This window comes from Muscardinus avellanarius (assembly GCF_963383645.1).
Source record: "Muscardinus avellanarius genome assembly, chromosome: 3".
Lineage (NCBI taxonomy): Eukaryota > Metazoa > Chordata > Mammalia > Rodentia > Gliridae > Muscardinus > Muscardinus avellanarius.
In genome coordinates, this window is record NC_137788.1 from 20,633,999 (window position 1) to 20,660,607 (window position 26,609).

General features: G+C 52.6%; 1 protein-coding gene across 1 annotated transcript; it reads left to right on the plus strand.

Moving 5' to 3' along the window:
* Positions 1 to 10,814: 10,814 nt before the first annotated feature.
* Positions 10,815 to 26,125, plus strand: EXTL1 (exostosin like glycosyltransferase 1; the record flags this gene model as incomplete). Its single annotated transcript, XM_080691354.1, has 11 exons — positions 10,815 to 11,593; positions 19,295 to 19,385; positions 19,663 to 19,770; positions 21,243 to 21,362; positions 21,951 to 22,083; positions 22,263 to 22,369; positions 23,348 to 23,437; positions 24,028 to 24,114; positions 24,437 to 24,597; positions 25,627 to 25,795; positions 25,943 to 26,125. The coding sequence occupies 11 exons, from the start codon at positions 10,815 to 10,817 to the stop codon at positions 26,123 to 26,125; spliced, it is 2,028 nt and encodes a 675-aa protein (XP_080547480.1).
* Positions 26,126 to 26,609: the final 484 nt, after the last annotated feature.

The window sequence follows — 26,609 nt, forward strand, 5'->3', positions numbered from 1 at the left end:
CTCAGTGCTCCCCTAACTCACACTGAAGCAGCCTATGTCTCACTTCCCCCACGACCACCACCGGCTCTTATCACCTCTGCGGGCCAAGTGCCTAGCAGAGTGGGTGCTGGTTAAAAGAATGAGCCAGCGTGGTGGTTCACACTTGTCATCCTAGTACTTGGGAGGCTGAGACGGGAGGATCATCATAAGTTTGAGAACAGCCTCAGCAAGTAGTGAGACTCTTATCAACCTAGTGAAACCCTGTTTCAGAATAAAAATAAAATAGGGCTGGGGATATAGGCCGGAAGTAAAATGCTCTTGGATTCAATCTTCAGTAACACACACACACACACACACACTATAATTTTTATTTATTTATTTATTTATTTATTTTTTATTTTGGTGGTACTGGGGTTCCTGGAAGCCCATCTACCTCCGGGCTACACTCCCAGACCTATTTTTTTTTTTTATATTTTGAAACAGGGTCTCGTAAACCAGCGCGGCTGGCTTCGAACCGGCGCGATCCTCCTGTCTCCGCCTCCCAAGCGCAGGGATTACAAGCGTGCGCCACCACGCCCGGCTAACACTATAATTTTTAAAGCATGAGTGAGCCAGGCATGGTGGTGCATGCTTGTAATCTCAGTACTGAACCACCATCCTCCTCCTCCTGTCTCAGCCTCCCAAATGCTGGGATTACAAGTGTGCACCACCACGCCTGGCCTACATTCTAGTATTCCAACTTGATTTTGGGGCTGCTGTAGGGAGGAGAGCAGAGACCAGAGGCTGATGTGATGATCTAGGTCCGCTGTGTCTAGTGGGGTGCGAGCGAGGCGGCTTCGGGCTTTGTTGGAAGTGGTGTGGACAGGACCCGGTGGACATCCAGCGAGGGCACCACCTGGAGGACAAGGGGCAACTCAGGCCTGTCCTGTTATGTCACGGGTTCGCTTCTGTGCTTCCTGCCCCAATCATGGATGGGACTAACTCACTCTTCAGATGGTCACGGCTTAGTAAAAGGCTTCTAGAAAACATTCCTTTAGGATTTCAGGTAAAATGCCCAACAGGTATGCAGCAAACCTACTGCCTTTCTCTCTCTCTCTCTCTCTCTCTCTCTCTCTCTCTCTCTCTCTCTCTCACTCTCTCTCTCTCCAGTATTGGGGATGGAACCCAGGGGCATTCTACCCTCAGCTCTATTTTTTATTCTTTCTTTTGAAACAGGGTCTCACTGAGTAGCTGGAGCTGTCCTCAAACCACGATTCTCCTGTCTCAGCCTCCCGAATGCTGGGATTACAAGCGTGCGCCACCACACCCGACTTCGACTGCCTTTTCTTAATAAGGGGGAAGGATAACCTCGGCAGACCTGACTTCTGATGGACCCTGGCTTGAGTCCTGGCTCTCCTACCCCTCACAGCGTCACCCTAAACAAATGACTTCACCTTCCTGCATCTCCCTACTCCAAACTGGAAGCAGAGGTAATAGCCCCAGGTTTCCCAGTTGTGAGAATTAAATGAGGCTGCTTATGTCAGGGGCCCAGTCCTTGCAGGGGCTCCATCAATGAGAGCAGCAATTATCACAGATTTAAGGAGTGGCGGTGGGGGTGGGGGAGCAGGCTCCAGAGGCAGGGCCCATATTCAGGAAAACAAGCCGGAGCCCCTTCTCCTCAGAGCCCACCTATGCGCCTGCTTCCCCCAGGCCTGAGCTCTGCCCCAGCTTGCACCCCTCTGTGGGGCATCTCCATGACGAGCCAAGAGAAGGCCCTGTTCACTATGCCAGGCAGCAAACATGGGCAGGGAGAGGGGAGGAAAAATCTTCCAGTCTCTGCAGTGAAAAGCAGAACTTCGATTACCTGTGTTCACCATACTCTGCTTGCTAAGTAAACACATGCTGAGACCCCTTAGCAAGGAGGGCTGATGTAGTGTCTGGGTGTGGGCTGCTCTGGGAGGGTCCAGAACCTAGGTGGAGGTGAAATATTCTAGGGGAAAAAAAAAAAAAAAAAAAAAAAAAACAGAATGGCTTCAGGATCAAGGGTTAGAATCTAGCATAATAAATCTACCAAATGTATGGGCATGGTGGTGCATGCCTGTAAACCTAGTATTTGGCAGATTGAAACAGGAAGATCACAGGTTCGAGACCAGTGCATAGTAATTTAGGAGCCCTCGTTTCAAAATAAAAAAATAAAATAGGGTTGGGTATGGTGATGCATGCCTGGAGGCTGAGACAAGAGTGTCATAGGTTTGAGGCCAGCCTCAGCAACCGAGGGAGACCTTGTTTGGGGGTGTGAGGGGAAAGGCTGGGGGTGTAGCTTGGAGGTATAATGCCCCTAGTACCAAAAAATTAAATTAAAAAGGGCTGGCGTGTAGCTCAGAAGTAGAATGCCCCTTGGTTCAATCCCCAGTATAAAATAACTTGATAAATAAAGTTCCCCATATGTGCTGACACCTGTTCTTTCTTTCTCGCGGGTTTTCTCATGAGAATCTCACCATAAACCTGTAAAGAGAGAGTTCGGCTGCTCTGATGAAGTGATTCACAGAGTGATTAACTCTGTTAGCAACAGACTTTGCCCAAGCTGTTATTTCCTGGCTGTGTGGCCTTGGGTGGCACATTCTCTCTCTGAACCTCACTAACCTCACCTGTAAAATGGGGAGAATTCTGAGCTACTGCCCGGCGGTTTTAGGTTGTGAGGCTTAAATGAAAGCTTGGACCTTGACTTGACTGGGCCTGGCACATGGTCAGCAAATGTGTCAGCCCCTCCCTCGAGTTCTCGCTTTACAAGAGAAGCAAATGAGGCTCATGAGCGACCAGATTAGAATCCTCTAGGTGTTAAAAAAAAAAAAAAATGATCACCAGGCGTGGTGGCGCTAATCCCTGCGCTTGGGAGGCTGAGACGGGAGGATCGCACGGGTTTGAAGCCAGCCTCAGCTACTTAGTGAGACCCTGTTTCCAAATAAAATATAAAATAAGTCTGGGAGTATAGCCTGGAGGTAGAAAGCCTCTGGGTTCCACCCCTAGTACCACCAAAATAAATAAATAATATAAATTAAAAAAAAAACAATGATCATGCCAGGCATGGAGGCACGTGACTAAAATTCCAATGCTTGGGCGGCTGAGACAGCAACTCACAAGTTCAGGGACAGCCTCAGCAAGTAGTGAGACTCTCGTCAACCTAGCAGGATCCTGTTTCAAAATAAAAATAAGGCTGGGTGTGGTGGCGCATACTTGTAATCCCAGGATTTGGTAGGCTGAGACAGGAGGATAGAGGGTTTGCGGCCAGCCTCAGCTACTTAGTGAGGCCCTCTGCAACTTGGTGAGTTCGGAGGACTCATTGATAGTCCTTACTGCACAGAAGATGCTCGACAGGGCTGCTGGTGAGATCCCAGACGGGCAGGTGCCTACCAGTGCAGGACTCTGAACCTGTGTGGTGATTTCTACTGCTCAGATATCATCTTATCACTATTGGACAAATTATTTGTTATTTATTTATTTATTTATTTATTTATTTATTTATTTATTTATTTTTGCGAGTCTGGGGATGGAACCCAGGGGCATTCGACATCCAAGCTATACCCCAGCACTATTTTTTATTCTTTATTTTTATTTTATTTTTTCTTGCAATACTAGGGATGGAATCCCAGGGCATTCTACCTCCAAGATACATCCCCTGCCCTATTTTTTATTCTTTATTTGAAAACAGGGTCTCACTGAGTTGCAGAGGGCCTCACTAAGTAGCTGCAGTTGTCAGAGAACTGTGATCTTCCTGTCTCAGGCTCCCAAATGCTGGGATTACAAGCGTGTGCCATCATGCCCGGCTCTTAGTTGTGTGTGTGTGTGTGTGTGTGTGTGTGTGTGTGTGTGTGTGTGTGTAAGAGAGAGACTAGGGTGGAACCCAGGGACATTCTACCTCTGAGATACACCCCCAGCCCTATTTTTATTCTTTATTTTGAAACAGGGTCTCACTGATTTGCAAAGGGCCTCACTAAGTAGCTGAGGCTGGCCAAGAACCGAGATCCTCCTGCCTTAGCCTCCCAAGTACTGGGATTAGAAGCATGCACCACCATACCTGGCTCCCTTTCTATTAATAAAGATTTATTAAAGCTGCAACTGAATTAATACACCCCCTGCCCTTTTTTAAATTATTCTTTATTTTGAAACAAGGCCTCACTAAGTTGCTGAGGCTGGCCTGGAACCTGTGATCTTCCTGTCTCACTCACAAGTATTGGCATTACAGGTGTGTGCCACTATGCCCAGCTTAGTTCTTAAATTTATAAAATGTCTGTGCCCTAATTCCTAGGAAGTAAAAAGTCAAACAAGTGACCCTCCCTTAGAGGCAATCCCCAAGCCTTTACTTCCAGTCTTTGACAGAGTCAAGTGCTATGAAATGGAAGGGTGAACCTTCTAACCTGTGTCAGGATTATTTCTGAGAAAGAATATTCTAGAACTCTGTGTGTGTATGTGTGTGTGTGTGTGTGTGTGTGTGTGTGTGTGTGTGTGATACTGGGGATGGAACCCAGGGATACTCTACCTCCAAGCTATACCCACGGTCCTATTTTTTATTCTTTATTTTGAAACAGGGTCTCAGTGAATTGCAAAGGTCCTCACTAAATAGCTGAGGCTGTCCATGAACCTGCAATCCTCCTGTCTCAGCCTCCCAAACGTTTCTAGAACTTTTTGGTTTGGGAAGCCTATTTCTTCTACCACTTCAGGCTGACAAGAAAAGACTCAGGCCAGGCCCGGTGATGCACACATATAATCCTAGCTACTCCAGAGGTCAAGGCAGGAGGGTCTCAGGTTAGGGGTCAGCCTGACCCCTAACCTAACTTAGTGAGGGCCTGCCTCAAAATAAAAAGTGAAAAGGGCTGGGGACGCACCTCAGCAGTAGAGTGCCCCTGGGTTTCATCTCCAGTATGGTGGAAGGAGTGGGGTGGGGGAGAAACAGAAAAGGAGGGCCCAGAAAAGGGCTTGCCGTGGCCAAGGCCTGGCCTGGGAAAGGAACAAAGGCCACACCTGTTTTCCTAACCCCCATCCCTGGTCTCGGGGCCATTTTTCTGGCCCTGCCCCAGGCGGGCGGGCAGGCGGGTGGGGTCCATGGCTCTGCGTCCTGCTGGGCCTGGCCCAAAGACTCACTGCAGCTGGAGTTGGTCGATACTACAGAGTCTTTGAAAGTTCCTGCCAGTTTGATGTTATCTGTACTCAAGCAAGTGAGGGCCAAGACCCCGAAAACATCAGCTCCCCCACACTCGCTCAGTCCCTAGTGAGACTGAGCCAGAGGAACAAAGGAAGTCGTCTAGAACAGCACACGGGCTTCCGCAGGGCTCGTCTCCTGCAGCCCAAGCACCTTCTTGAAAGGAGGTGGGGGTGCAGCAAGAACTGGGTCCTGATCTACCCCAGATGGACAGCTCAGTGTTCCTTGGGAGTCATCGCAGCTCCCTGGGTCTGAGGAGAAGAGAGGAGGTACCATTTTTTATATGTCTGCTCTGTGCCAGGCACGATGTGCTAAAGGCTGAACACTCGCTCTCCCGCTCTCTCTTCCCAGCAGGCCTTTAAGGAAGGAGCTGTTATGAGCATCCCCGATTCACAGATGAGGACACAGAAGCACGGAGAGGTAAAGGAGCTCTCACGGGAAGGCACTTGGGCCGTGCTCCGAGCCCGGCATCGCTCAGTGCTCCAGGGCCCTTCCTCGCTGAAGGTGACCCGCTATTCCCTTTGCGGAATTCAGGCACAGCCTAAAGAAAGCGAAAAGAGGGAGGAGGGAAGCCCAGGCAGTTATGGACGTCAGACGGAACATGGAGGTGTTAGCCGCCTTCTCTGCCTGGGCCCCTTGGCCAACATGCCACCTGGTGCCTCAGGCAGGAAGCGAGGTCCTACCCGGGCAGCTCCTGTGCTGGGGGTGGACTCCCAGGGGTGCCCAGAGCTCCAAGACCTCAAAGCCACAGAAAGGCCTGAGTCGGCCCCACCTCCCTTGGGAAGCCTCCCGCACTGAAGTGAAGCCAGGCCTCCTCCTCCTCCTCCTTCCCCTCCTCCTCCTCCTCCTCCTTCCCCTCCTCCTCCTCCTCCTCCTCCTCCTCCTCCTCCTTCCCCTCCTCCTCCTCCTCTTCCTCCTCCTTCTCCTCCTCCTCACAGGACTTCTCCAGACCGTCCCACTCCCTTCTCCCTGTGTGTTGGCTTCTGTCCCCTAGATCAAAGCCAAGCTATAAGACAAGTCTCTTGGTGACTTTGATGAGCACTGAAATTACAGACACCTGGAAGCCTGGGCAGATCGCAGAGACTTATTTTAAGGATGAGCTCAGCTCAGTCCTCTGTGCCAGGTTGCCCTGCCTTCTCTCCCTCCATCCAAGCCTGCAGGCTGAGGATCATTTTCCAAACAAGCCCAGGCCCTCCCCTGTGGGGATGAAGGGAGGAGAGGGCTGTGGCATGCTCATGCACACACTCGTGTGCACAGGGGAGTGAGCCAGCCAGCAAGCCTGAGGCTGGGGTGGGTACCTGGACGGGCACCCCCCCTGCCCCAACCTTGCTCAGCTGGCCTTGGACTCCCAGCCCTCCCGACTTCGCCATCCATCAACTCCTTTCCCCATTCACTGAGCCTTTGAGGAGCATGGACTAGACTGCTGGTTTCAGAACCCGACTCCTGACCGTCCGTGAAACTGCCCCATCCCTCCTGCGACCCTGGTCCAAGCCATGATGGCGGCGCACAGCAGCCCAGCCCACAGAACTCTGGGCTTCTGTCCCTGCCCCTGCAGGCAAAACAAGGTCAAGTGATGCCCCCACCACCACAGCCACTCTCCCACCCCAGAACCTGTGTCTGTCCCCTCCACCGTCCTGGGGCTAATCCCCAGCACCAAAAAATAATATAGAATTTTTTTAAACCAGTGCTGCAGGTGCTGGAGTGTGTGCCTGTAATCCCAGTAAGTGGGAGTTTGAGACAGGAAGATTTCAAGTTCCAGGCCAGCTGAAGCAATTTAGCTTCCAGCAACTTAGCAAGACCCCATTTTGAATATTAAAAAAAAAAATTTAAAAAGGTGCTGGGAGCCAGCATGGTGGCACATGCTTGTAATCCCAGGATTCGGGAGGCTGAGACAAGAGGATCGCAGTTCTTGTAGACTCTGCTACTTAGTGAGACCCTTTGCAACTCAGTGGGACCCTGTTTCAAAATAAAGATAAAAAATAGGACTGGGAGTATTGCTTGGAGGTAGAATGCCCCTGGGCTCCATCCCCAGTACTGCAATAAATAAATAAATAAATAAATAAATAAATAAATAAATGGTGCTGGGGCTGGGCATGGTGGTGCATGTTTGTCATGTCAGTACTTGAGAGGCTGAGACAGGAGGATGGCAGGTTTGAGGCCAACCTCAGATACTTAGTGAGGCCCTCTGCAAGTTAATGAGACCCTGTTTCAAAATGAAGAATAAAAAATAGGACTGCGGGTGTAGGTAAAAGGTAGAATGCCCCCAGGTTCCATCTCCAATACTGCAAGATACATAAATAGATGATAGATAGATAGATAGATAGATAGATAGATAGATAGATAGAGCGAGCCTGGCATGGTGGTACACACTTGTAATCGCAGCCCTTGGGAGGCTGAGACAAGAGGATTGAAGATTCAACTTAATGGAGCCCTCTGCAACTTAGTGAGACCCTGTTTCAAAATAAGGAATGAAAAACAGGGAGCCAGGCATGGTGGTACATGCTTGTAATCCCAGTACTTGGGAGGCTGAAACAGGAAGATCGTAGGTTCAAAGCCAGCCTCAGCGACTTAGGCTTTCAACAACTTAATGAGACCCTGTTTCCAAATATATATATATATAAAATAAGTCTGTAGGTGCAGTTCAGAGATAGAAGGCCCCTGGGTTCCATCCCCAGTACCACCAAAAATAAAAAAAAATAGGGCTGGGAGTGTAGCTCAGAGGTAGAATGCTCTTGAGTTCAATCCCTAGTACTACAAGAAAGAAAAAAAGAAAAAAGAAAGAAGAGAGAGAGAAGAAAGAAGGAAAGAAAGAAAGGAAGGAAGGAAGGAAAGAAGGATAAAAAATGGGGCTGAGTGCATGATGTAGAATGTTCCTGCCGCAAAAAAAGGGGTGCTTGGCGTCGCTCAAAGATAGACTGCCTCGAGTTCAATCCCCAGTGCTAAAACCAAAATCCAACAACAAACTCCAAGTCCAAAATGCCGTATTGCTCTCCTTCAGGTCCTATGGGCATGGCTCAGGCGGCCCCTCTGCACTCTATCTTCCCCCATTTCTGTGATCGTGGTTACTGGTCTCTCTTGCCCTGGGCAGGGAGCTCAGGAGGGTGAGGGCTTGTCTGCCTCACTCAGCAGGCAGAATGGTGTCATGGTTACTACAGGGATGGATGGCCTGCTTCCTGGCTAAGCCATGGGAATGTAGGTGATGGAGGTGGGGAGCCTAGGGAGGACCTCAGAGGGCCATCTTCCAACTCAGGCTTGTCCCAAGGGATGGAGAGGGAACCCTCTGCCACACACGCTGGACAGCCTAGAAGGACTTCCACTCCTGCCCTTGCAGCCAGCCTGCAGAGGCCGCTGGGGATGCCTCCTGGAGGTGCTGGCAGTTCAGGAGCTGCGGGCTGATTCCTTTATCACCTGCTAGATGACCATCTGATAATTTATAGACTCCCCACACTGACGCCCGGCTGGAATGACCAAGGGTCAGGAACCCAAGTTCAAATCTCCATGCTGACGTCTCATAGCAAGGCCACCGCCCCGGAGTGGGGAGGGCTGCTGGGGATTGAACCCAGAAGCATTCTACATCTGAGCTACATACCCAGCCCTATTTTATTTTTACCTTGAAACAGGGTCTCACTAGATTGATGAGATCCTCACTATTGCTGAGGCTGTCCTGGAACCTGCAATCCTGCTGTCTCTGCCTCCCAAGTACTGGGATTACCGGCGTTCACCACCACGCCTGGCCTGCAGGGCCACCTTATGTAGATGCTCTCTCTGCTCTCTGAGCTTCATCTATATAAAATGGTAGCACTGGGCGTGGTGGCGCAGGCTTGTAATCCCAGCATTCGGGAGGCTGAGACCCGAGGATCGCAGTTAACGGACAGCCTCAGCTACTTAGTGAGGCCCTCCGCAACTCAGTGAGACCCAGTTTCAAAATAAAGAATAAAAAATTGGGCAGGGGTGTAGCTCAGAGGTCGAATGCCCCTGGGTTCCATCCCCAGACCCGCAAAAAATAAAAAAATAAAAAAATAAAAAAATAATCAAATAAACCGGGCATGGTGGAGCACACTTGTAATCCCCGCGCTTGGGAGGCAGAGACAGGAGGATCACACGGGTTCGAAGCCAGCCTCAGCTACTTAGTGAGGCTTTCAGCAACTTAGTGAGACCCTGTTTCCAAATAAAATATAAAAAAAGGTCTGGGAGTATAGCCCGGAGATAGAAAGCCTCTGGGTTCTACCCACAGTACCACAAAAAAAAAAAAAAAAAAAAAAATATATATATATATATATATATATATATATATATATATATATATGTCTGGGAGTGTAGCCTGGAGGTAGAAGGGCTTCTAGGAGCCTCAGTACCACCAAAATAAAATAAAATAAAATAGTAAAGAAGTCAAGCATGGTGACACATGCCTGTGATCCCAGTATTTGTGAGGCAGAGAAAGGAGAATCATAGGTTTGAGGACAGCTTCAGCAACCTAGTAAGACCCTGTTTCAAAACAAAAACAAACAAAAGGGCTGAGAGTATAGCTTGCTCCCTGGTTCAATCCCCAGTAACAAACGCGTGCGCACGCGCGCACACACACACACACACACACACACACACACGCACACATGGACCCCTCTCTTGTAGGGCTAATGGAGGATTCAGAGGGACAGAGGCTGTGACAGGTCACTGCCAAATGTGAGGCCTAGCACCTGCTGGAGATTGGCATGAGCGATCCAGGAAACTGGCCTGGAAGGGGTTAAGTGGAGACCCTGCCTCTCAGCCAGGAGCCAATCAGACTGGCAGGGGAGGAGCCAGGCTGCTGTTAGGAAGGCAAGCTAGACAACTGGCCAGATGCTACCAGGGAACCGGGGAACAGGGAGTCTGGGAGCGGGAGGTGGCATCTGCTGGCAGGGCTTGGGGAAGGTGGGGTGGGGCTTGGTGCAGCGGTCTTGACCCCAGCGTGCGTGGCAGCTATGGGGGTGGGGAAGGGATGCACTGCTTGAGCCAGGGCAGCAACAGAGTGGAAGAGGACCGGGACCCTGAGACCTGACCTCCCCTTAACCCCTAGAAAGGGGGCACTGGCTGCTCCCCGCCCCGATTCAGCCGACTTTGAAGGCCCACATGGATGTAGGGTCTAATTTTAGCTCCAGCCACAGGCGTGCCTGCCAGCGGGTGCAGGGGTAGCCAGGGCTGCACAGGGGCTGTTCAGGCAGGGGAAGGCATGGGGGAGGCCAGTCCTGATTCCTTCCAGCCCTGCCCAGTGGCCAGGCTTCCCCTGCCTGAGCCCTGACCAGACCTCTATGGCCTGGCAGACAGCCTACCTCTTGGTCAAGGAAAGGTCAGGGTTGCAGCGGGGAGGGCAAATGGACACAGCCTTGCGGGCTGGACAAGGGTTGCATCAGCCTGAGCATTGCCCAGGGACAAGGGGCCCTGCTGGGAGGGCGCAGACTGGCTTAGTTGTCCAGAGGCCCAGGAAACAGAGTCCTGAGTGCAGGAAAGAGTCCACACAGCTGGGTCTTGCCAGGCTTCCCGTGCACGCCCAGCGACTGGCCCCTTGACCTGAGGCAGGGAGCCTGCCCTCCAGCCTTTCTTCCCATCTGTGCGCGCCATGAGAGCGCTGCACTAGAGCGCTCATCTGCCCCCGCGTCCTGGAGGCTGCTGGGTGGGTGGCTACATGCAGTCCTGGAGAAGGAAGCCCCTCTGGGTGGCACTGTCCGCCTCCTGGCTCCTCCTGGTCCTCCTGAGGGTCTTTTCCCTGCTCCGCCCGGCAGTGCCCCCCAGGCCTCAGCAAGGGCCCCCCCCAGGCTGGCCCCGCTGGCTGGATGCGGCGTTCCTTCAGAGTTTCTCCCAGTCTGGGGAGCTCACAGAAGACGCCCCTCAACCTCCTCGAGCCCCCCGTGGTGGCAGCTGCAACTGGGGAACCTGCTTCAACACCTCGAGGTGCAGGGGCAATGGCCTCAAGGTATTCGTGTACCCAACGGCTGGACCACCCTCTGAGACGCATCGCAGAATGCTGGCTTCCCTGGAAGGCTCCAGATACCTCACCTCCAGCCCCGAGAAGGCCTGCCTCCTCCTCCTCCTCCTTGGTCCTGACACCCCGGCCGCAGAGTGCAGCCCAGTGCCTGCGCACTGGAACCAGGGCCAGAACCATCTGGTGCTCACTCTGTACCCGGCCCCCTGCCCTGCGGCCTCCCAGCTGGGACAGGCGATGGTGGCTGTGGCCAGCCCCTCGGTGGACACCTTCCGGCCTGGCTTCGACGTGGCCCTCCCGCTTCTCCCTGCAGCTCACCCGTTTCGAGGTGGGGCTCCCGGGCAGCTGCAGCAGCATAGCCCCCAGCCCGGGGCAGCCCTGCTAGCCCTGGCAGAGGCGAGGGGCAGGTGGCGCACGGCGGGCACCCACTTCTCCACCTGCCTCCGGGATGGGCACTGTGAGCCGGAGCCTGGACCTGAGCAGTAAGTGAACCTTCCCTGTTGGGGGCCAGATGGGAGTGGGCTGCCAGAGGAGTAAGTCCAGAGACCAGGGCACAGAGCAGGACTGAGATGTACAGTCAAGAAGGCGGACTCGGCCACAGAGGAGGGAGTCGGTGAGACAGCAGAGAGCGCTTCCAGCAAGATGGGAGTGCGCCTCAAGGAGGGTCATAGGCAGATTTTTGGAGTTTTCCCTTGGGGACCTTTAAAAACAAAGCATGACTCACCCTACATCCCTTTAGTCATTCCAGTCCCTCCTGGCCTCACCTTTATGTAAGTACACGTGGATGGTGCTCATTCTGTGCTAAGCACTTTTACAAATCATGATTATGCATAATAAAATTATACTAATTGCTATCATTTAAGTGTTTGCATATCAGACACAAAAGCTCAGAGAGGCTAAGTAGCTACCTGAGGCCACCAGTCAGAATGAGCACAGACAGTATTGTAATCCCAAACTGCTTATTTCCAAAGCTTTAAGTATGAGAGTTCTGAGCTTTGTTTTTTGTTATTTTCTTTCTTTCTTTCTTTCTTTCTTTCTTCCTTCCTTCCTTCCTTCCTTCCTTCCTTCCTTTCTTTCTTTCTTTCTTTCTTTCTTTCTTTCTTTCTTTCTTTCTTTCTTTCTTGTGGTATTAGAGATTGGACATTCTGCTTCTGAACTACACCCAAGCCCTATTTTACTATTTATTTTGAAACAGGGTCTTGCTAAATTGCAGAGGGCCTTTGTTAAATTGCTGAGGCTGGCCTCTAACCTGTGACCCTCCTGTCACAGTCTCCCAAGTGGTAGGATTCCAGGCATCAGGTATACACTATGTTTTGTTTTGTGTTTTTTTTTTTTTTTGGTGTGTGTGTGTGTGTGTGTGTGTGTGTGTGGTACTGGGGGTGGAACCCAGAGGCTTTCTACCTCCAGGTTATACTCCCAGACCTTTTTTTATATTTTATTTGGAAACAGGGTCTCACTAAGTTGCTGAGAGCCTCACTAAGTAGCTGAGGCTGGCTTCGAACCCGTGCGATCCTCCTGTCTCAGCCTCCCAAGCGCGGGGATTACAAGAGTGCACCACCACGCCCCGCTTACTTTTTTTTTTTTATGGTGGTGCGGAGACAGAACCCCAGGCCTCATCCATGCAAAGCACTGAACTATGCCCCCAGCCCTGAGAGTTCTGAGTTTTAAGAGATTATGATCAGCCCTGACAAGTGCCTCAGATGGGTTTTAGAGATTAGTAGCTGGAAGCTGCTTCTGTGTCTAAGGTGAGGGTTTAACCTCTCAAGAAAATAGCCTTTGGTTATACCAAACATGTCTTAGGTCATATCTGTAGAAGGACTTCCTGCCAGTGAGAATGCCTGAATATAGATAAGGGGATGGGGGCCTGTGGGACAGGTGAGCTGGTGCAGAAACTTCCCTTCACCTGGGCTGCCTGGGTGACACGGCTCCTGTGCTAAAGTCGTCAGCTGAGGCTCCTGAACTCCCAGCACCTCCGGGAGGCATCCCCAGTGGCCTGGCTTCGAGGGCAGAAGTGGAAGTCCTTCTGAGGCTGTACAGCCTGTGCAGCAGAGGGTTCCCTCTCCATCCCTCGGGACAAGCCTGAGTGGGAAGATGGCCTTCTGCAGCCCTCCCTAGACTCCCCGCCGTCTCCCTCCCTGTTCTCTGCTAGAACAACATGGCTATTCTAAGCTCCACATCCCTCCCAGGAATTCTTCACATGGCTAAGCTCCAGCTTTGCCTCTGCTTTGCTCCTGGGGCTTCTGCAGCCAAAGGGCTCCTGAGAGAACACACTGGCTCTACCTGCTGAAGGCAGGCCTCGGGGCACCCACAGCCAGGAGCAAGAAGGCACTGGGCGTCATCGCTTCTTGGGGACCTATCCTGAGCATCCGCAGCAGAGCCTGAGGAGAGGGGCTCTTCAGAGGCCACTGGAGCTCAGACCACAGAGCCCCCCAGCAGCTCTCCTTCGGTGACAGGTGCCTGGTCACCACGCCCTCCCTTACTTTTCTTTTTGGTGCTGGAGATAGAACCCAGGGGTTCCTCTGGAGCTATACCTCCAGCTCTAGTTTTTTCTTCTTTATTTTGAAACAGGACCTAAGTTGCAGAGGGCCTAAGTAGCTAAAGCTAGTCTCAAACCTGGGATCCTCCTGTCTCAGCCTCCCAAGTACTGGGATTACAGGTGTGTGACAGCTTTTCTGATTCGATCCTCAGCCTTTTTTTTTTTTTTTTTTTTTTTTTTTTCCGGTACTGGGGATTGAACCCAAGCAAGGGCATTCGACCTCTGAGCCTCACCTGCAGCGTTTTATTACTTATTTTTTGAAACCGGACCTCACTAAGTTGCAGAGGCCTCACTAAGTAGCTGAGTCTGGCCACAAACCTCCAATTCTCCTGTCTCAGTCTCCCAAGTACTGGGATTACAAGTGTGAGCCACCACGCCTGGCTACCCTCAGCTATCTTTGCTTGCACAGTTTCTCTTTGAGTTGACTTTGGTTACTATTTTTTTTGTGTGTGTGTGTGTGGTACTGGGGGTGGAACCCAGAGGCTTTCTACCTCCGGGCTATACTCCCAGACCTTTTTTATATTTTATTTGGAAACAGGTCTCACTAAGTTACTGAGCTCGCTAAGTAGCTGAGGCTGGCTTCGAACCAGCGCGATCCTCCTGTCTCAGCCTCCCAAGCGCGGGGATTACAAGCATGCACCACCATGCCCGGCATGGTTACTATATTTTTTAGTGTGTGTGAGACTTTGTTTTTATTTTATTTTAAATTTTTTTATTGGTGCATTGTAGTCATACATCTTAATGGGTGGTTACTGCTAAGTGAAGCTGGCAATCAGTAAATCTAAAACCTACTTTAAGCTGGGCATGGTGGTGCACGCTCGTAATCCCAGTACTTGAGAGGCTGAGACAGGAGGACTGCAGGTTTGAGGATGGCCTCAACAAGTTGTAAGACTCTCATTAACCTAGTGAGACCCTGTTTCAAAATAAAGAATAAAAAATAGGGCTGGGGATGTAGCTTGGAGTAAAATGCCCCTGGGTTATATCCTCAGTACCACAAACACTAAATAAAAAATAAAAATAAAAGCTACTTAAGTGTGAGTTGCTCAGAGAAACCAAAAACTAGGGAGCTGCACACAGCAGGCAGACGACCGCTAGATGTTTACTGATGGATCTGCACGGGGCCAGAACTAGCTCGGGCGGGGTGGTGTACACTGTATTTATCCCAACACTTGGGAGGCTGGGATAGGAGGGTTGCAGGTTCAAGGCCAGCCTCGGAAATTTAGCCAGAACTTCAGGGACTTAATAAAACCCTGGTTTGTTTGTTTGTTTGTTGTGGTTCTAGGGATTGAACCCAGGGGACTTCTACACCCGAGCTACATTCCTAACCCTATTTTTTATTCTTTATTTTGAAACAGGGTCTCACTAAGTAGCTGAGGCTGGCTGCAAACCTTGAATCCTTCTGTCTCAGCCTCCTAAGAACTGAAATTACAAGTGTACACCACCAAGCTGGGTCTTTATTTTATTTTATTTTTTTTATGAGGAGGAGGGTTGGGTCAGAGTTTAGAATGCTCCTGGGTTTAATCCCCAATATAAAAATGAATAAATAAATAAAATGGGCCAGAATTGGCCATGGTTTGGTTGTCTAGATAGAGCGGCTTACTCTCTGATAGCATTTTATTGTTTTTTTTTTTTTTTTTTTTTTTTGTAGTGCTGTGGATGGAACCCACGGACGTTGTACCTCCGAGTAGCATTTTGATAAGTTTTTGCTCCAAGGTGTGAATCTTGGCAGCCTTTCATTGTCCTCTGAACTTGCTGGAGTTTTATCTTTGGTCTCTGCAGGTGACAGGACCCACTGAAACTGAATTTCAGTACTTGCCCCATTTGGGACAAGACTTTCGGGAGAAAGAAAAAGAAATGTATTGATTTGCTAGCAAATCGGAGAAAGCCAGTGAACTTAAGAGTTCAAAACCAAACCCTGAGGCTGGGCGTGGTGGTGCATGTCTGAAATCCCAATACGTGGGAGGCTGAGACAGGAAGATTGCAGGATAGAGCCTCGGCAAGTATTGAGACTCTCATCAATGTGGCCAGACCCTGTTTCCAAATAACAAATAAAATCGGGCTCAGGGTGTAGCTCAAAGGTAGAATGCCTCTGGGTTCACTTCCCAGAAACACACACACACACACACACACACACACACACACACACACACACACACCAAACCCTAGATTCTCCCCAAACAAAGGAATCAAGTCCAAGTTATTTATTTATTTTTTTGTGGTCCTGGGGGTGGAACCCAGGGGCTTTTCTATCTCCGGGCTATATTCCCAGACCTATTTTATATTTTATTTGGAAACAGGGTCTCACTAAGTTGCTGAGCTTGCTAAGTAGCTGAGGCTGGCTTCAAACCTGAGCGATCCTCCTGTCTCAGCCTTCCAAGCGCAGGGATTACAAGTGTGCGCCACCACACCCGGCATAAATTTAAAAAAAAAATTTTTTTTTGCGGCTCTGGGGATGTAACCCAGGATCATTGACCTCTGAGTCACACCCCCTGCCCTATTTTTATTCTTTATTTTGAAACAGCGTCTCACTAAGTTGCGGAGGGCCTCACTAAGTAGCTGAGGCTGTCCGCAAACCACAATCCTCCGGTTTCAGCCTCCCGAATGCTGGGATTACAAGCGTGAGCCACCACGCCTGACTCAAGTCCAAAAATTTTTAAGAGTCCACTTTTTGGGGTCACATGGGCTTGTCAGAAGAGACAGTTCATGTCTAAGTCGTCCTTGAGTTGGTCCTTCCACAGACTCACAGGTGCCAGGTGTCCGGTCTTCACTTCTCTGGCCAGTGAACTGATAAGAGCTGCTGCTTGTGAACAAGGGGAGAAGGAGAGGAGCAGGAGGAAAAGAGGGGAGGAAAATGTGAACTTGAAGTAGGCCTAGGCTGGCTGTTGGCTGCCAGGTTGGAAGCAGGCCGCCATTACACCGTCACCTCTGTGTATTTCAAATTCCAAAGGACAGCTTGAGCCTCAGTTTCTCAGAAATGCCAGGCATCTGCCTGGGCCAGAAAGACAATATAGGGACATAATGGAAGCGCGGCTGGCAGCTGCAGGGCCAGCCCCAGAAACAGAGAAAGAGGCAATTCACAGCCCCCGCACTGGCTCAGCGGGCACTGGGACGGTGCCTGCCCAAGCCCAGGTACATGCCAGGACTTAGTACCTACGTCCCAAGTTGCTCCTTTGCTAAACCCCTCTCATGAGAGTTACTGTCATCCCCATTTCAGGGCACAGGAAACTGAGGCTCGGGGAGAGGGCGGCAGAGCCCTCGGTAACAAAGCTCTCTGTTAACCAGGCCCGTCCCTCGCTGGAACGTGGTGGAGTTTGAGGATTAAAGCCTGTGCCTCTGGCTCCAATGCCCAGGTTTTTCCACCATGGTTCAACAGGCCACTGTTGCTTGGGATAAGGGTCCACCCATTTAAATAGCTATTTATTTATTTCTATGAATAGGTAATTCATCCGCAGGGCACAAAATCCAAAGGCACTAAAGAGTACACAGTAAAAAGTCCCCTCCCACCCCTGACTCCTGACCACCCAGGGTTCCTGCCCAGAGCTGCGTGCCATTTCCAGTTAGTCATGCCCCTCTGAGAAGCTGTGTGTGTGCACACGGGATACGTAGAGATTCTCCCTCCTGTTCTGAAAATGTAAATTCAGTACATGTTTTCAAGTCCACCAGTCTGTACACATTGGACATAATAGGTACAGCATTTAGGGCCCAGAATACTTTTGGGGTTCATAAAATGCTTCCAGAAGTTGGACAAGGCAGCACACACCTGCAATCCCAGTACTTGGGAGGCCGAGACAGGTTCCCAGCCAGCCTCAGGTCCTTAGCAAAGCCCTCAGCCACTTTGTGAGACTGTTTCAGGAAATAAAGTAGGGCTGAGGTGTAGCTCAGAAGTAGAATGCCCCTGAGCTCAATCTCCAGTAACACACACACACACACACACACACACACCTTCCAGAAGCTGAGTATGGTGGTTCAAGTCTATAATCTCAGTACTTGGGAGGCTGAGACAGGAGGATCGCAGGTTTGTGGCCAGCCTCAGCAACTTATTGAGACCCTCAGCAACTTAACAAGACTCTGTTTTGAAAATAAAAAAAATAACCGTCTGTACTCTCAGCCCCAGGACTAGAATTTGTGCTGCAACTGACCCTAGATGCTTGTGCATCGATCTTGGGCCCCGCCGAGAGCACTCCCTTCTTTGGTGTCCACTGAGTGCCATCCCCCACCTCGCACCTTGCGAGGCCTTGGGGATGCTGAGCTGAGCAAGGCACAGCGGCGCGCTCAAGTAGCTCAGTTTTGTAGGAGAAACAGACAAGTCAATGGTTAGACGGACACTTAGAGGCTGCACATGTGTTTGCCCAGGTCCTCGACTTGGGAGCTGAGGGACCCTTTGGGCCTCAGTTTCCTCGTATGTAAACAGGTTAACAGCACATGCTTCCCAGGCCTTAGAGCTGCTAAGAGAATGAAGTGAGCTAGTGTAAAGCACTGGGAACTGTGTAACGGACTCCATACAGGTTAGCTGGGAGATCGGGGGGGCTTCCAAGGCGTGGTGATGCCTGGGCGCGCACACTGCAGCAGAGACCTGCGTCGATCAGTTAATTCCTCAGACTGCTGGGGTGTGGGGAGGGAAAGGGGAGCTGCACAGTAGGGAGGCTGTGGGCCTGGGGCGGCCTGTCAGCAGGCCCCTTGGCTCCCTGAAGCCCTCGCCTAGGGGTCTTCTGTCCCTCAGAGCACACGGGTTGGTGGAGGGTATCCTGATTCTAACTTATGGCTTCTGCCAGGGAGCCTGGTGGACACTGAGATCAAGCGGAGAAAGAAGGCCAGGGTCCTCTGGAGACCCCAAAGCAGCCCCGCTGGGGTGATTCAGATAGCTGGGGCTGTCAGTTGGCAATTAATTCTCCAGCCCCAGCTCCACCACAGGGCTGAGTCTGCTCTCTGTTCAAGGGGTTGGACCAGAGGCCGCCTCACACTCCCAGGCCCACTTCTCAAAGTCAAAGGTCAGGCTCAGAACCAGACAGGTGGCAGCAGGGTCCCAACCTCCAGACCCTCCAGGCCCTCCCCCAACTGGGTCCTGGGCTATGGTCCCTGAGTGGGCAATATCTCTCTCTCTCTCTCTCTCACACACACACACACACACACACACACACACACACACACACACGGCCTGAGTGGGGAAGAGGTGGGAACAGAGATGGCCTGTCCTCCTGGCCAGGAGGCCTTGGGCAAGAGCTTCCTGTGTGGCTCCAGGCAGGGGGCCCAGCCCACCTCAGGACAGAGGAGCCTTTCATGGGCCTGGACTCCCGGCGGGCGGGAGGGGGTACAGGCATGAAGCCATTCAGGTGAGGAGTGCCAGAGAGTCTGCCCATGACAGGGTGGAAGCGGAGGGGGCCTGGGAAACATCAGCTCCCTGCCTCTCATTTTGTAGGGAGGGAAACTGAGGCCTGTGAGGGAAAGGGAAGTGTCTGAGGCTGCCAGACCCCGGGCCCCTGGCTCCTAATCCAGCAGAGGAGGGGGGCAATGTGTGGCTGTGTGCGCCATGCACGCTAACTGTAAGAGCACGACAGGGGTGCTGGTGTGGGATGCCGGGCCTTTGAGGCAGCAGGTGGATGAGGAGCGGCTGTCTCACGTGTGCGGGGACTCCTCATGTGCTCCTTAGGATGCACCCCGGGGAATCACTGCCCAACGCCACTTTCTGCCTCATCCCTGGCCACCGTCTTGAAGCATCACGCTTCCTCCAAGCCCTGCAGGTACAACTTGGACATCCCCCGTCTGCTGTCCCCATCCCTTGAGCTGGCAGGTATGCTGGGCACAGGCCGAGGGGAAGGGGCAGTCGGATGTCTACCTCGTCTCTCTGGGGCTCATGTTTGCCACACCCTCTGTGGAACAACATGCTACCCCCAAAAAACAAAAGCTACCTCCCATTCCTCTGCCCCTTGCCCCCAACAGCAGCAGCTGCTGACTGGGAACTGAAAGGGGAGGAAGTGGCGGGTGGGACTGGGCCCCAGTGACCGCCCTGCCTCCCAGGCTGGCTGCATCCCTGTGCTCCTCAGCCCCCGCTGGGAGCTGCCCTTCTCCGAGGTCATCGACTGGACCAAGGCTGCCATCACAGTGGATGAGAGGCTGCCACTTCAGGTAGCTCTGGGCCCTGTCCCCGGGGTGGGAGATGGATCCAGAACCCGGGAGGAACCCTAGAACCCTGGCCCCCAGGCTGGTTGCAGTCCTCGTTCCTATCCCTCTCTCACATAGGTTCATTCATTTCTCCAGTCTCAAGCCTCCTGCTGGGCTTCCCCTGGAATCAGATGGAGTCAGAGACTCTGGAGGGTTCTGAGGGCAGGTCCTGATCCTTTCAGCCTCAGTTTCCCCATCTTTACAGTGGTATAAATTAGATCAGATGATCTCCACGGGCCCTTCTAGTCACCCCTGAGTACTTAAGTACCCAATTTAAGGAAAAGCTGCAAAACAGTCCAAAATCAGAGTGCCTCCATGGGGCAAGGGGGAGGGGCGTGACTCTTCCATCTGATCATACTAATTTTGCTTGCAGTAGGGCATGGTGGCACATGCCTATAACCCCAGTACGTGAGGGGCTGAGACAGGAGGATCGCAGGTTCAAGACCCACCCCAGCAACTAGCAACTTAGCAAGGCCCTCAGCAATTTAGGGAGACTTTGTTTAAAAAAAAAAAAAAAGTGGAAGGCTGGGCGTGGTGGCGCACGCTTTTAATCCCCACGCATGAGAGGCGGAGACAGGAGGTTCAAAGCCAGCTGCACTGGCTTAAGAGACTCTGTTTCCAAATAAAAAGTATAAAATAGGTCTGGGAGCCAGGCGTGGTGGTGCATGCTTGTAATCCCAGCATTCGGGAGGCTGAGACCGGAGGATTGCAGTTTGTGGACAGCCTCAGCTACTTAGTGAGGCCCTGTTTCAAAATAAAAAGAATAAAAAATAGGGCAGGGGGTGTAGTTCAGAGGTCAAATGCTCCTGGGTTCTATCCCCAAACCCGCAAAAAAATAAATAAATAAATAAATAAATAAATAAATAAATAAATAAATAAAATAGGTCTGGGAGTGTAGCCCGTAGGTAGAAGGGTTTCCAGGAACCCCAGTACCACCAAAAAAAAAAAAAAAAAAAAAAAAAAAGAAAAGAAAAGAAAAGTGGAAAAGGGTTGAGGTAGGATGCTCCTGGGTTTATTCTCCTGTACTACTATGACTACTACTACTACTACTACTAATAATAATAATAATTTTGCCTAGCCCTTAAGAAGAGCTTTGAATCCTAGCTTGAATCCTCTGAGGAGGGAGACTGAGAGAGTGGTGTAGCAGTTAACAATGGCCTCCATTCTAGGAGGGAGGTACATGGGTACCATCCCCATTTCACAGGGGCAGAAGCTGAGGCTCAGACCATTAAGTAGCCTGACCACAGTCGCCTGGTTACCAAGTGTCTGATAAACCCAGCTCTGTGACCCCTGGACTGGATTGCCATGGTACCCAGGACTTGGCAGAATGGCTGCTGAGAGCCAGGGAAGAGAGGGGGCTTTCAGTTTCCCCTCCCAGGGTCAGTCAGGACCTAATGAAGTCCCCAGCCTCCTCCTTTTCTCTGTCTGCGCCCCAGGTCCTGGATGCCCTCCGGAAGATGTCCCCCACGCGGGTTCTGGCCCTGCGCCAGCAGACCCAGTTTCTGTGGGCCGCCTACTTCTCCTCAGTGGAGAAGGTCATCCGCACCACCCTGGAGGTGAGGGGACGGCCAGGGACTCCGCTCCGTCCCACCCCCTCTCCCTGTACTACTCTCCCCAGGTGGGCCCCACCTCTTTGATGTCGGCCCACCCTGATGCTTGGGATGAACCTGAGGCTTGGCTGTGGGCTCTTGGACACACTTCTCTCACATCCTCGACCTCAGCTCCCCTTTCCGTAGAGGGGACAGCTGCGGAAAGTCCGTTCAAAGCAGGTGCCAACTCCAGCTGCTGGCCCCGGCTGCCCGGGTACTGGGTTGGGAGGAGACTCCTGGGATCTTTCCGGATTCCGAGTCCTGAGAGAATGTCAGGAGGCACTTAGCCATCTCTGCCATGCGTTTAGAAGGGAGGGGAGACAGCCAGCCTGGCACCATCTGTCACCTCGGGAAGGCCACCAGCGATGCCCTGCCTCTGGACTTCAGCTTCCTGACCCTTTTCTTCCCAGGGGCCTGGGGACCTGGCTGCTGTCCTCCCTGGAACTTGAAGGGGATGTCAGGGCCACACCAGGTCCTTACTCCTCAGATGCCGCCCGCAGGGCCTACATTCCAGGGCCACACTCCCCACTCCCCCACACAGCCTCCTTCTCACAGGTCATTCAGGACCGGATCTCTGGAGTGTCCGCTCACCCCTCGCTGCTGTGGAACAGCCCCCCAGGGGCACTTGTGGCCCGGCCCACCTTTTCCCTGAGCCCCCAGGACTTCCCCTTCTACCACGCACAACAGGGTATGTCATGGGCTGGGACTTGTCCCCTCGGCTCTGCCTCTGCCCCATCTTCATCCACAGAGCCCTGCCAAGACCGTCCTGAGCCCCCCACACCTCTCCTGGCTCTTGGGGTTCCCACTCCGTTCATCCCCAGGGTGGTCTATCTCCTCCACCCTAACAGCCTGTCTTTACTCTCCCAGGCTCCCGTCCCAAGGGCAGGTTCAGCGCCCTGATCTGGGTGGGGGCCCTCGACCAGGCCCCCTTGAAGCTCATCCAGGCCGTGGCAGGCTCCCAGCACTGTGCCCAGGTTGGCCCCTTTAACCAGCTGGAGTCCTGGGACCCAGGGAGGGGACAAAGGGCAGGGCCATAGAGAACATCTAGACCACCAGAATGGCAATACAGTTTGGGGGAGGCCCAGGGAGGATTTCCAGTTCTTGCTGCCTTCCTCTTTGTGTGTGTGTGTGGTACTAGGAATTGAACCCAGGGGCATTCTACCTCCGAGCTATACCCTCAGGCCTAGTTTATTTTATTTTATTTTTTATGTTGAAACAGGGCCTCACTAAATTGCTAAGGCTGACCTCAAACCTGAGATTCTCCTGTCTCAGTCTCCAAAGTACTGGAATTATAGGTATGTGCCACCAAGCTTGGCTATTTTTAAATTTTGAAATAGAGTCTTGCTAGGTTGCTGAGAGTGTCACTAAGCACCGAGGCTGGTTTCAAACCTGTGATCCTCCCATCTCAGCCTATCAAGTACTGGGATTACAGATGCATACTGCTACACTCAGCTGCCTTCCTCTTTAAGTCCAGAGGCTCTTGCTTTTCTACCCCGACTCCATGAAAATTGATGAACCTCTTAAGAGCTGGTGCCTCTTGGGGAGAAGTAATCATCCATCCATTCATTCATCAGTCATTTTCTGGGCCAGGTCCTGGGTAGATGATGGGGGGCAAGAGAGGACTCTGTGCCAGGATTGGGATTCCGTGTGTTTCCTCTGGCAGAGGGAAGAAACAGCTGAGCCCAGGGGCAGAAGGAACAACCCTGGAGGCAGAGGAGAATGCAGAGCTTAGCGAGGCGGAGTCGGGCAGGGCCCAGGTTAGGGGCTAACACACAGCACCAGAATTTAGACAAGGACAGGTTGGCAGTGATAGGACCTTGGATCCAACTAAGCCAGCCTCTCGCCCACGGGTGTGCAGCTACTCACCCTAGCCTTCCCCCACTGAGGGAGATCGCTGCTGGGCCCTTCCGCCCCAGACCCCAGAATCATCCCCCTTCCCGTACCTCTCCTAGATCATGGTTCTGTGGAGCAGTGAGAGGCCGCTCCCATCCAGGTGGCCTGAGACTTCAGTGCCCTTCACCGTCATTGAGGGGCGCAGGAAGGTGAGGGATGGGGAGGGGCCTGGACAGGGTGGGCTTGTGCTGGAAACCCGGGGTGGGGGGCATACAGGCCATTCTACCTGGGTCCAAACCCAAGCCAGAGACTTCAGCAAGGGCCTGAAGAAACCTGACTGTGGGTCCCGCTGCAACCATCTTCCTTCCCTGGCCCCTGAGAATTGTACGTCCAGAGCCTTATATGACAAGAGGCAGAGGGGCGTGTGGATGAGGGCCCGGGAGAAGCTGGGGTGATGACACAGGGAAAGAGGGCAGCAGGCTGGACTGGGAAGGCGCCAGCTTGCTGTGTGCTTCTGGGCAAGCCCCGCCATCTCTCCAGACCTGTTACTTTCAAGGGAGGGCTGTTTGACAGTCCCCCCCCCCCCAGGGTCAATGGATCTAATGACAGTGGGGGAAACCTGAGATGGCAAAACTGCAGCGCCCAACTGCTCCATTTTACCACAGGGGACACTGAAAAGCAGAGAGGTAAACCGCATCTGGGCAGCCTCGCTGCATTCACAGCCCTTCCTTGCACACCATGCTTGAAGGGCTCCTTCCTGTTGGCTTTGGGGACTCCCGTGTCACCCCTCCCACCACAGGTCAGCGACCGCTTCCTCCCACGCAGCGCCATCAGCACAGATGCCATCCTCAGCCTCGATGCCCACAGCAGCCTTTCCACCAGTGAGGTGAGGGCTGAGCCAGGGGGCCAGTGCGGGTGGGGACAGAGGCCGGGGGCATTGGCAGCCCCTCGGGCACCCAGAGGTCCTGAGGCTTTTGCTCTGGGGGAGCAAAGCAGGTAGCCTTCTCTTTAGAAACCTCATAGAGGCCTTCCACCATCCTTTGAGAAAGTTGTTTTTGTGGCTCCCATCTGAGAAAGTGTCCTGTGAATCCTCCAGAAGCACCTGTGTTAGTCAACTAAGCAATGGCTGCCAGCCCCTCGGCCGGGCTGGCCTTGCCTCCAGTTGGCCAGGAAGCCCTTCCTCACAGCTCACTGCACTCCCTCTCCAGGTCGACTTTGCCTTTGTGGTGTGGCAGAGCTTTCCGGAGCGGATGGTGGGCTTTCTGACCTGGAGCCACTTCTGGGATGAGGCCAGGGGTGGCTGGGGCTACCGTGCCGAGATGGCCAACGAGTTCTCCATGGTCCTTACCACAGCTGCCTTCTACCATAGGTACCAAGGCCGGCCCTGGCACGGGAACCAGAGGGCCGGAGACTCTGTCCCTGAGCCAGGAGGGTGGCTTAGAGCCCAGATCTGCAGATTTGTAGTCATACCATCCTGGCCATAACTACACTTAAGTTTCCATTTGTGTATCTACAAAATGGGATGTGTATACCACACCGGGATGGCACACAGATGAGCAACAAATAGCTAGTGTTAGGTAGAACCACTTAATGAGTAAAGACAATATTTAGTCCAGGCGTGCACACCAATAATCCCAGTACTTAGGAGGCTGAGACAGGAGGGCCACAGGTTTGAGGACAGCCTTAGCAGCTTTCAGCAACTTAGTAAGACCCTGTTTTCAAATTAAAAATAAAAAAAAATATGGCTGGGGGTATAGTCTGGAGGTAGAATGCCCCTGGGTTCCATCCCCAGTACAAAAAAAAAAAAAAAAAAAGAACAATATTTAGGTTGGTCCTGAGGCTTTATAACTTTGGGTATGATTGGTAGGGCCATCCCAGGCCTTCTCTAAGCACCCCGTTTGGGGGCAGGGTGGGATTCTGGAGCTCATCTTTAGAAGGGTTCCTTAGACATGTTTTAGCCAAATCTGTGCAACCTGGGGCCTTTTGTAGATTTATCCAGAAGCTCCGCAGGGAATCCTCACTAGAGTGAAGAATGGCTCTGTCTGCAGGTGGGGCCCAGCTTCAGTTGAGGGTAGACATGCTGTGGAGTGAGGTTCACCCAGCAGCATAGCGTGGTTAATCTTCCTGAGGCTGGTCTTTGGGCAGCCATGTTTGATGGCTTTAGAACCAGCTGTCCCACCCCCTCTCCAGTTTGGCTCCGACCTCCAGCCCAGGGTGTGGGCCCGAGGAGCTGTGAGGGAGCGGGCAGGGAGGGGCCACCTCCACAGCAGCCCAGCAGGGAGGGGCTCTGGAGAAAGGCTCGGGGTGGGAGGGGGAGGGAGGTCAGCAGGAAGGAGAGTCAGACTGGGTGGGGGGTGGACTCAGCAGGAGCTCAGCTCCGCCCTCCCTCTCTGCCCAGGTATTACCACACCCTCTTCACCCACTCCCTGCCCAAGGCTCTGAGGACCCTGGCAGATGAGTCACCCACCTGTGCAGACGTCCTCATGAACTTCCTAGTCGCAGCGGTCACCAAGCTGCCCCCTATCAAGGTCCCCTACAGCAGGAAGTACCGAGAGGCTGCTCTACAGGTGAGGAGGCACAGGGTGGGGGCGGGCGCTGGGGGAGGAAAAGAGGGAGGATCCCCTCACTGTCTGATCTGAATACTCCCTGCTGCAGGCGGGTGGGAGGCCGGGGGAAGACAGAAATGTCCATTGATGCATTTCGTCTCAACTTAGGCTCCTGGGGGTCCGGGACCCGGGCCCGAGCCACAGCCCCCCACTTGGGACTGCATGAATCAGATGGTGACAGAGTTCGGCCAGATGCCCCTGGTGTCCTCTCGCTTGCGTCTAGACCCCGTGCTTTTCAAGGACCCGGTGTCTGTGCAGCGCAAGAAGTACCGAAACCTGGAGAAGCTCTAGGAGAGAAGCCCAAGGGCCCAGCCGGGCTCCCAGCCTGCGCGGCACCTGCCTGCAGGGTACCGGAGAACCAATCATGACCGCCATTCGGGCAACGTCAGATTCCGGTCAGCTAATCACGGCCCAGGAGCTGAGGGGCGGACCCTCCCCTCTAACCAGGCGGCTCTGGGGAGCGTGGGGATGCTCTGTGGCTGTAACTCCTGTAGGCTGGTCCCAGTTCCTGGAATGATCACTTCTCAGCAGAACTTGTCTTTCAGATCACTGCCTGACCTTCAGGCCCACCCCCTAAGAGTTTGGTCGCCTGGAGGCTCTCGAAGCCCCGGCCCTGTTTACTTTGGTTAGAAATGTATATACCAAAGCCAGGCTTGCAATCTCAGTACTTAGGAAGATCTGGGTTCCAAGCCAGCCTCGGCTACATAGTGAGACCCTGTTTCAAACTAAAGAATAAAAGCCGAGTGTGGTGGCACACGCTTGTAATCAATCCCAG